The sequence below is a fragment of the Aythya marila genome, assembly GCF_965140915.1.
Source record: "Aythya marila genome assembly, chromosome: 5".
In the NCBI taxonomy this organism is placed as follows: domain Eukaryota; kingdom Metazoa; phylum Chordata; class Aves; order Anseriformes; family Anatidae; genus Aythya; species Aythya marila.
Genome location: NC_139046.1, coordinates 57,081,285 through 57,091,076, shown reverse-complemented (window position 1 = coordinate 57,091,076; position 9,792 = coordinate 57,081,285). Strand labels below are relative to the sequence as shown.

Here is a 9,792-nt window from a genome sequence, read left to right as displayed (position 1 = left end):
TACAACAGCTGCTGCTGTTGCCACTCTATCAACAGCATCTCCTGCAGGTGTGTGAGTTGGGGGGATATAATAGGGCAGAGCACAGGAAGGTGGCTGTGGGAAGAGATGCACAGTCTACCTGGAGGCTGTCCTTAATATTCTTGTATGCATGGTATGGTCACTAACTCCTGATGAAACGTGAAGAAGCAGGTAAAGGGGTAACATGAGGCGAGATGCACAGTGTGGCAGGAGGGCTGTGTTAGGGTTGGGACATTCTGGAGGCTTGGGTGGCTATAGCTTTCCCATAGGTCAGAGTAAATTAGTATTTCATAGTAAAATACTGCACTGGAGTACAAACATTTCTCTGAGAAATGGAGCGTGTGCAGTTCTTCAGCTGCATGTCGCACGCTGGAAGCAGCAGCACGGTGAGTGTTGGAGAGACTCCTGTTTTGCCAGTGAGTGCAGAACCCTGCTATGAATGGGCTTCTCGGATACCTAGCACTGGATTTCTAAGAGCATGGTGAGATAGAAGCTTTTAGTCAAGTTTTCATAGTGAACATTGTAAATCATGAAACGTATCTGTGAAGAGTTGGGTTGATCTCTACTGAAAGAACTAACAATCAGCAAGATATATAGGGGTGGAGGAGAAGCCTCTATAAAGAGCATGAGAATATCCATTTCTCTTATGAAGCACTAATCTTGTGCTCGAGTCTGCTATGTTTCAGCCTCACAGACGTGGAGGCTGTGCATCTCTTGTCTAGGGCTTGATGCCAGAATCTGTCCAACAAGGAAGTCCTCTCTGCCCCCAAAGGCAGTGGCTACACCTCTGCAGCACACCAGAAGTGAACGGTGAGGTTTGCAGGGAGCTGATGCCCTCTGCTGGATGCAAGGAACTTTAAAAACGCTCTTTGAAACGCTGCTCTTCTCAAGCAGGTTAGTAAGTTTTGAACAGAACCCCTACAGAGTGAACGGGACACGTTAATCACAGTCGTTCACACCTACCTACAGAACTTTTAATATGTGCTTGGAGCAGAGCTGTTAATTGGAAATTTATACAGCCAATGAATGAACATAAGAACAGTTTGGGCAGGGCTTCCACTTTGGTAGTCTAAGATGCAACTGAAGATCTTTAAATACAAGTACAGTCTTTTTAATAAACTGTTCCTCTAGTATTAGTGGGATTTAAAAGCGTGTATAACGTAAAGTTGGAGAGAAGTGGTTAACCAATTTAAGTAAAGAAACACTGTCATTAGGACAATAACTGATTAGAAGTCAGTATGAATGTGAATAAAACTTCAGAAATGTTTTCTTGAAGAATTATTGGGGAATACTATCTAGGCTGTGAGGGGGAAAGATGTTAAATCGGAGTTACTACATGTCTGTACATCCTCCATTCTGTTGAGAAATTAGTTGAAACATGCTGAAACTCTGTATTTATTGACATAAATACAACTAAAAATGTAACCTCCTAAAATTAGTGGGAAACAAACAAACTGGAAGCTTTGCTTGTTTTTTCATGAGACTAGAGGAACTCAAAGGCTTTAATGCTGATTCTAGCAAGGTAAGTAGTAGCTGTTTTTGTCGCATAAGACAGGTGTGCACATGACCATTTAACTTCTCTGTAGTTATGTCACTTTGGGATTTCAGTGTTTGCTCTTGTGCAGTTGCCTGTTGGTCTTTTCTGGCTAATATTGATAGCACCTAGACTGAAAAGAACATTCAATTGTCACCTTAACTCAGTTTCCTGCTTTTTCCTCCATGCCTCCTCCCTCACATTAGACAACATTAAGGCCTTGAACCTGTCCTTGTTCGTACACTCATCTGAAGCAAAAGTATTTAGCTTTTCCAATAAAAGATTTCTCCTGAGAAAGCTAGCTGAAACACCCCCCTCATTGTATCTGTCTCGTAGGCTTGGTTTCAGTCAGCCTCACTTCATGAAAGTAATCAGTTGTTCTGGACATGCTTTGAGTTTTCTGTGATCTTTTTGAAGTGTTAAGCTTGTAGCATCAGCTTTTTCTGTAACTGTTAATATAGGTGATTACATGTTCACCTTGTTCCTCATGTACTAAATTTGATGCGAGTTTCCCTGTGAGAAATAAACCAAAACAGTATTTAGCACTGTACTTGAGATCCCATATCTGGAGCTTCTGTTTAATAAAACCAAACTGATCGATGGGACATGCATTATTCACAAACCACAAATTTCTATTGTCACTGACTTCTGTCTTTTGAATATGTGAAGTTTGTCTAGGCATTAATTTTTGCAATTAATATCCAAGGGCAGAAGTTAACTTCTCTTAAAGAAGAAGTTCTCTTTAATGCAGGCAGAGCTGCGAATGGTTATAGCAAAATTATGAACTGTGCCTTTTATGGAAAGTATTTGTTTCTTTTGGCTATATTCAGTAGAACATACTGTTTGATAGGCTTAGTTGGAGTACTTCTGAAAGATGATATGAGTTACTGGGAACGTTACTTTCAGATCCCAATGAAATTTCTGTATTAGGCTGTCGGAATAACTTAGTGTTTAACTTAGTAAAACCATCCAGGTAAGTCAGAAATTCATGGCTCTAAGTTTTAAATCTAGCAGGAGGGTAAAATTTGACTTATAACAGTATGTCTCTAACAGATGCAAACAGCAGGGGGACATGGTAGTGTATAAAGACATAATATTCAACTCAATACAGTGCTGAATGCTAGGCTTGCTAAGGAAGTACTCCGTAACTGAGAGTCCAAAATATGTAAGTAGGGCAACTGAACAGCCAACACTAAAAAACTTTATACAGGAAAAATCTAATGCTTCTTCTAGCTTCTGCAGCAATTAACAGTGCTCAGTACTTACTACAGGTTTTCTGTCAAACAGCAGTTCTATGCAATTTGTTAGAAAAGAACTTGAGTGATTTATTTGGGAAAGTCAACATTACTAGTGTAAAGTGAGAGACCGACTGTATTAGCTTTTCAGAGACTTAATGGAGATGCAGAAAAATGTTCTAATAATGGGATGCTCTGGACAATTTAAGCTATGGGTGGACTTGAAAGCATTTCACTTCATTGAAATTCAACAGCCACTCAGCCATTCAAAAGCCCAACCATGGGATTAGGTGTTAATAAGTTTTATTCAACAAATGGAAGCTTGTTAAGAACAGCTACTGCTGATTCTGGTCAGATCTTAAAAAAAAAAAAAAAAATAAAAAAAATAACCACCATCAAACTTACAAGATTGAACTGGCTTTCTTTCCCCCCTCCCTTTCATGGAGGAATATATTAGTATTTTCATCTAATACAAAATCGTTTACAAGCTGTAACAGTTTCAAATATGGATAAAGCACGTGACTTAAACTACTGTTAGGATAAGCATGTTTTGAAGTCAACAAATTGAATTGTATTAAATGCTATTTGCATGTAACGGAAGCCACAGATATTACTTATTTTGGTGTTTCTACCTGGAAAAGAGTGAAAAAATCTGCAAAAATCTGCACGATGATTCTTGTGGCTGGAAACCAAGGCTAATGAGACAAGCATGCATTGTTTGTTCTGATCAAAAAGAGTCTATTTATTTTCTAAATATATAGACTAACAAATAGTTATAAAAATATAACAAATATAAGACCTAACAAATGTAGTACAAAACAATACTTCACTAGGACCAGCAGATGTCAGTAAAACTCAAAGCCTAACTTTGGATTTTGGGGTGAGAACCTTTGTGACACTTAGCAGAAAATAAAATACTCTAAACAAATAGCAAGATTATGTAACTTTACCACATAAAAGCCTTAAAGCAACAGTTCAGAGTATTCTTGAATAAATCTGATGCAACAAACATGCAGGTCTTCCAAGTCTGTCACAGAAGTATAAAGTTCATCCAGCACGTAACACAAATACCAGGGAATAACACATCAAATGTCAACTAATATTTCAGTTACAAAATTTCATTTCCATACATCTTGTAATTTTGCAAGTTTTAAAGTTCTTGAAGATAAATGCTGTATGAAGCAAAAAAATTCAACTGTTTTTTGTAGCAGTCTGGATATTCTTAGTTTGGGAACAGATACTTGAATTCATTTCAGCTGCATGTAAACCTTTACCTTAAAAACAAGCAAAAAGAAAAAAGAGGAGAGGGCTGTTGAAGTACCCGTACAGTCCAATTATAGACTGATTACAAATACAGCAAAATTGGTTTCTGTGTAACAACTGAAACAAACAGTACCATAATGAAATACTTTGACATATTAAGCTGCCAAGGCATTGAAAAGTAACACTTTAAGAGTGAGGCTCTTAAATTCATAAGGATAACTCGATCACAGATCCCAGTAGCTTGGATGGGATCTGTTATTCTAAATACCCTTGAATCAAATGGAAATGACTGACTTTCAGATGTAGCTGGGGTAATCTATAGAAGATGTAGCATTCGCTATTAATACTGGAGAGTGCTTTATTAACACTGCATATAACTTCAGTGGTAACTTAAAATAGGAGAGTTTCACAAAATAATTCCAAACCATGAGATTCTGAAAAATGAGGGATACACGGAGATGGCAAAAGCAGTATAGGAAGTGATGGTGAGTGGCTAATGTGTCACAGGAAAATAGCACCTTTATATGTTGTTATAGTGCAAGACTGTTCAATGAGAACTTAGATGAGAAGACAGTACAAGATAGAAATGCAACAACAAGTAGTATGATTAAGAAAATTTTCATAATCATACTGGGATTGAATGTGAAAGCACATTAGTCATGTAGATTGTGATAAATTCCAGTGGATTTCATAAAAAAATAATTAATCTGTTGTGTTTAAGCATGGAACATCATACATCCAGGTTAAAAAAAAAAAAAGCATATGCACTAACCAAGGTGCTTATTTCGAATGATTTCTCCTCCTTCAATCTCAATCTGCTCATATAGCCACTTGCGGTCACAGCGACATTCAGCTCCACACTTATTGGAGCCACATTTTGGGCAAGCATAGAAACACCCCAGGCAATCTTCATCAAGACAGTCACAGAGGTCCATCCCACTGTAAAGCAGTAGTCCCTGGCTATCGTAGACCTTACTCTTGGCTGGTATAACTTGCCTGTATGATGAAAAACAACACTTATTTCCTTGTTAAAAAAGATCCACACATTTTGATGCCCAGCAGCTAACAGATGTGGACAGAAGTTTGCTTTTTTGAAGTTTTTTTTGAATTTTAACACTGCATTAATTTAAGATGTTAATGTACTTGACAATGTTTCCCAGCTTTATATAATATTTCCAATATAGTGCTTTTGAACTCATTTCAGGAACAAGAAGCTTTTACTTCTTCAATACTTCAAATATTTATTAGTAATAACACTTAGGAATATTTATGAGGTTAACTTTTTATTACTTTTCAAATGATGTGAAGATCTCCCTTAATTAAATGTAAGGATTTGACTTGCACATTTTTGTTTCTGAAGTGCAATTACTGAGTTTATTGAAATATGACAACTCCATTATTTCAAGTGTACTTAACCTTACTGTATTCAAGTTTAATCTATTATCAGATTTTTATGCATAAATTAATAGCTTCATCTATTATCTGTGCAGTACTGTCACACCTAACAAAAAGCTTGTTTGTATTTTAAGCATCTGAAATATGGACTGTCTGCTATCACTTTACCTTGTTTTGTTTGCATCAGTGAGTAACCTTCAACACCCTCAAAACAAAAAAGCTACCCCCAGACAAGCAAAACATCCTCTATACAGAATACGTTAGTGTTATAGGGACATCAACTATCAATTTCTTTATTTTTAAGATAAAGCTAATTATAAATTAGGTAATTCCTGTAAATACAGGAAGCTGCTCACCTGTCTGAATTAAATGATGTAGTTTTTGATTGCAGCCTTCTTTTTTCCCTCTTACTGGTCTCAGGAGTGAATTCAGTCTGCCGCCCTGGATTAGCAAACTGAAGAGACTTCAGAGCCTTAGCTGTACGTCCCTGAACAGACAGAAAATCTCACTTCATTATGAATACAAAGGTAAATTCATAAGAAAATATACAGTTTACCCAGATTACTGCAATAACTTAGCGTTGAGGTCAACAGTTTACTAAGCATTGGAGAAGACTTAAGTTGTAAGTGTTATACTGGAGAACTGTACCAGTCTCAAAAAGTACTACCACAAGCTTTATAGTAGTTTTAATCAATATTTTCACATTTCTTCACCCTTCCCTCCCCCCGCCATCAGTGTCGTGATCGGATGCTGATAGGCATATTGAGAAATATAGCTGGATAGCTGCTCCTCAAATGCTGTTTTACTATAGAGCACATGAGGATGAGCTCTTGCTGATTTTGTTTCCCACACCCGCAAACTTCTTGAACAAAGCATCCAAAAATGTACAAGCTGTATTCTGATTTCAGTACTTGAAGTGTCACCCTCCCACACCAGTTCCCCTGAACAAACACTGTGGCCTTCGCCATTCAGACACCACACCAGAGTACACTTAATTCGTCTCAAAGCAGGTCCACTTGGTAACAAAGTGCTAGAAACAGTGGATGTTTTTAAAACTGGAGACTAAATAAAGTTTATCTCAACATCCTTAGAAGCAACCTTTCGCAGTGTTCAGTTTGCTTGCTTTTTGCAAGGCTTGAGTAACAGCTTAAAATACTAGCAGCAGTCTGGTACTTACATAATCTTAAAGGAGTAAGTCACCCTGGTACGTGTAGTTACTTTAATTATCAAGGCCACAATATTTAATTAGGGAAGAGGATTTTTAAGGTAAAACAAGTGGAATGTGTGTATGCACTCATTTCACCGAGCAGTCCTTCAAGTAAAGGATTAAATACAGTAAATTACCATGCATCAAGAAGACTACACCCTTTCATAATTCTATTAAAAAAAAGTTTATGTAGCACTGAATGAAGCCCAGTTCCAATAGTTTTCAGAATTTAGAGGGAGTGGGAAAACTGATCCATATACATACGTCCGAATCAAGTTTTCTTCTTTGGCGCTCCTCAGATTCGACATCCACGCTTCCATTTATGACCTGCATGCATTTAGGACAAAGCTTCCAGCCAGGTACAAACTGTCTTCCAAACTTGGCACTTAGAAAAGTTGCGTCATCTAAGTCAATTGCACGCAAGTTTTTCTTTGACAGCTTTCTGTGCATGTTAAAGGGATCACAACATGACTTTTGCAAGTCTTCAAATCTTTCAATGTAGATTTTTGCGTGATGGAAGCAGATAGTGTTGTTCTCTGAAAGGGACATTCCAGTCCTAAGCTGAAGTAACAGTAGATCAGATGATGATATATCTTGCTTAGTCTTGAAGCCAGTGTGACGGGTGTAATAGGTCTTATGACATTCATTGGCAGCTTGAAGCTGAACTCCAACTGAACAAGGATCCATTTTACTTTATCAGAACAACTTATTTCACTTATTTGGCCTAAAATGACTTCTCTGAAGTCTCTAGTAGTTTCTGTGAAGATCACCCTAGAGAAAGCATTAAAATCAATCAGATTTGTGCTGCAAACCTTTACCTGTAAGCTTGACAGACTAGGTTTAAGTAGCTTAAAATACATTTAAAGAAATTGTACTATATCCTTCCAGTCTAGGTAAGACTAAAAATACACTGAATGTCATTTTAGAATTAAGCCATGCATTTTATACTCCCTTCAGAGGCAATTTGTTCCAGCCATTGTAAGTATTGATTCAAAATGTTTACGCTAGTAGCAGCATTGCTTTCTCAAAGGCAATCTGGAAGGGAGGTGTGAGGTGGACGAGTTGCTCAGACGGGAGCCTGCTCCAGACACCAGTTTCCTGAACAGGAGCAAGTCAATGCACAGAGAATGCCCCTGAGCCTTTCCAAGAAACATCAGCCCACGGTATATGTGAAGAGTGGTAGCTCTGCATGTGTGCAGTTTTTCTGGTCATTTGGCCTATGCATGCAGCTCTTTCCACCTGAGTTCTGTGTAAATACTAAGAATATTGAGCAGTCATTTAAAGTTACTTGAACGCAAAAACAACTACAAAAAATAAAGCTAGCTATTGCAGACTGGTTTTGCCCATGCCAACGCTTGTTGCAAGTCCAGTGCTAGCCCTAAAAATAAGAGCCTGAGCCAATCTTGTGCTATTTTCTACCATAACAAAATGGGAAAAACATTCTACCCAAAAAAGGAATTAATTTGCCTTCCAAAACCTCTGAAAGCCTTAATGTGACTATGACCTAACTGGGATTGTAATGTTCACCTATACGCTACTCTGCAAAGCCAAAAATCAGAGAAATGAAAAAGCACAGTTATTGGTTCTAACATCTTTTTAATCAATGAAGGTATCAGCCAGTTGCCTAACAGAAAGAGACAGACCAGGATGCTACTTCAATAAAATAAAAGCAAGCAGCATCACACACAACCTAATGACACGAAATGTGTAAGTTTAACCAGTAAAAAGAAACAGGAACATAGCAACTTTAGTGCAAAAGCTTATCACGGAGCAACAATAAGTTAATAGGCCTTACACAACACCCAAAGTCACTTCCTAGGGCATTTTTGCAGCAGAAATCCCCTTGACTGTAACACTTTAGGTTTTTTTGTTTGTTTGTTTGTTTTTTAAACTAGGTGATTTGAAGCAGTTACACAACACACTTCTGTGTATGCACAGCAATTAAACGTTTTGCACAGGACGTGCTACTGTTGAGTGCTTCACCTGTTCCAAATATAAACGACACACTTGGCTATATTAGACCAGTCAGCTTGTTTTAAGGAATAAGTTTGTATCTTGTGCAAGATGGAGCAGAGTATAACAATTATTTTTAAACCAGGTGTCTCAGCCTACTGTTATGAATGCTCGTGCTTTCAGATCTACAGCAGGCACAGCGGAGGCACTAAGAGTCCTGAACGTGGAGGGACAACGTGAAAACGCCTGAGTCTGAGAAGCAAAGCAAGTATCATTCTGAAAAGAAAATAAGGTTAGTTTTGTTTTTCTTTTTTCCACTTTATCTGTACAGAAAGACTTAAGTCAACAAGTTAATAGCTAAGGCTTATTTAACATTGATTTCTCAGGTCAAAACTGAAACCCCTTTTTTTAAGGACTGTTTTTAAGGACTACAACTAGCCCGGTCCTGAATTGCTAGCTGACCTGAACTCCTCTTTGCCGTGGTTTCTGTATCCTGTCAGTTAACAAAGTAGTTAAGTCTTGAAGTCTTGGCCTTGAAGTCTCGGCCTTGCACAGCTCCTCAGACGCGCACCGGATGCTCCGGGCAGAGGACGAGGAGTGGACGCGGGTGAACTTTTACGTTTTTTTTCCTCGGTGCCCGCTTCCCAGCGCACCAGGCTGTGGCCCCGCGAGCAGGCACGGCCAGCGCAACATTTACGAGCTCGCACCGCGGCGCCGCCTCAGCGTGCCTGCGCTTCCCTCTCTGTCAGGGAGCCACCCCACAACCCCCCCGCGCCCGTTAAATCCCTCGCCACCCGCCGCTACCTGCCAGCACCTCCACACCGGGCCCCCCGTTGCCTCAGCGCCGCTCGGCCGCTTCCATCCGGCACCGCCTCAGCTCGGAGCGGCGCTTCCGGCCGGCGGCGCCCCCCGGCGGAGCGGGGAGGGAGCGGGCGGCCGGCACGTTCCCGCCTTCGGCGCGCGCTGCCGGGCTGGGCGCGAGGCGCGGCCGTTGGGGCGTGAGGCGCGGCCGTTGGGGCGTGAGGCGGTCAGGACGGTGCCTCTTCGTGTGGAGAAGGTGAGGGGTTCCAACGTGGTGATGTTAGCAATGCCTAAAAGAAGGCTTTAAATACACCGGTAAAAAGTGTTTTTTTTTTTTGTTTTTTTTTTTTTTTTTTTTTCCCTGTTTATATTTAGAATTTGAGCAT

At 39.5% G+C, this 9,792-nt stretch overlaps 1 protein-coding gene across 3 annotated transcripts; it reads right to left on the bottom strand.

Moving 5' to 3' along the window:
• Positions 1 to 1,762: 1,762 nt before the first annotated feature.
• ARL14EP (ARF like GTPase 14 effector protein) lies at positions 1,763 to 9,472 on the bottom strand. Of its 3 annotated transcripts, none has more exons than XM_082762642.1 (5): positions 9,410 to 9,472; positions 6,917 to 7,423; positions 5,802 to 5,932; positions 4,823 to 5,046; positions 1,763 to 4,061 (listed from the first exon to the last, which is right to left on the bottom strand). In XM_082762642.1, the coding sequence occupies exons 2-5, from the start codon at positions 7,337 to 7,339 to the stop codon at positions 3,979 to 3,981; spliced, it is 861 nt and encodes a 286-aa protein (XP_082618768.1). In that variant the 5' UTR covers positions 7,340 to 7,423; positions 9,410 to 9,472; the 3' UTR covers positions 1,763 to 3,978. The 3 variants fall into 3 exon arrangements, with proteins under 3 accessions (XP_082618768.1, XP_082618769.1, XP_082618770.1); XM_082762643.1 differs by having other exon boundaries at positions 1,763 to 4,055; XM_082762644.1 differs by having other exon boundaries at positions 1,763 to 5,046.
• Between the last annotated feature and the right edge of the window lie 320 nt (positions 9,473 to 9,792).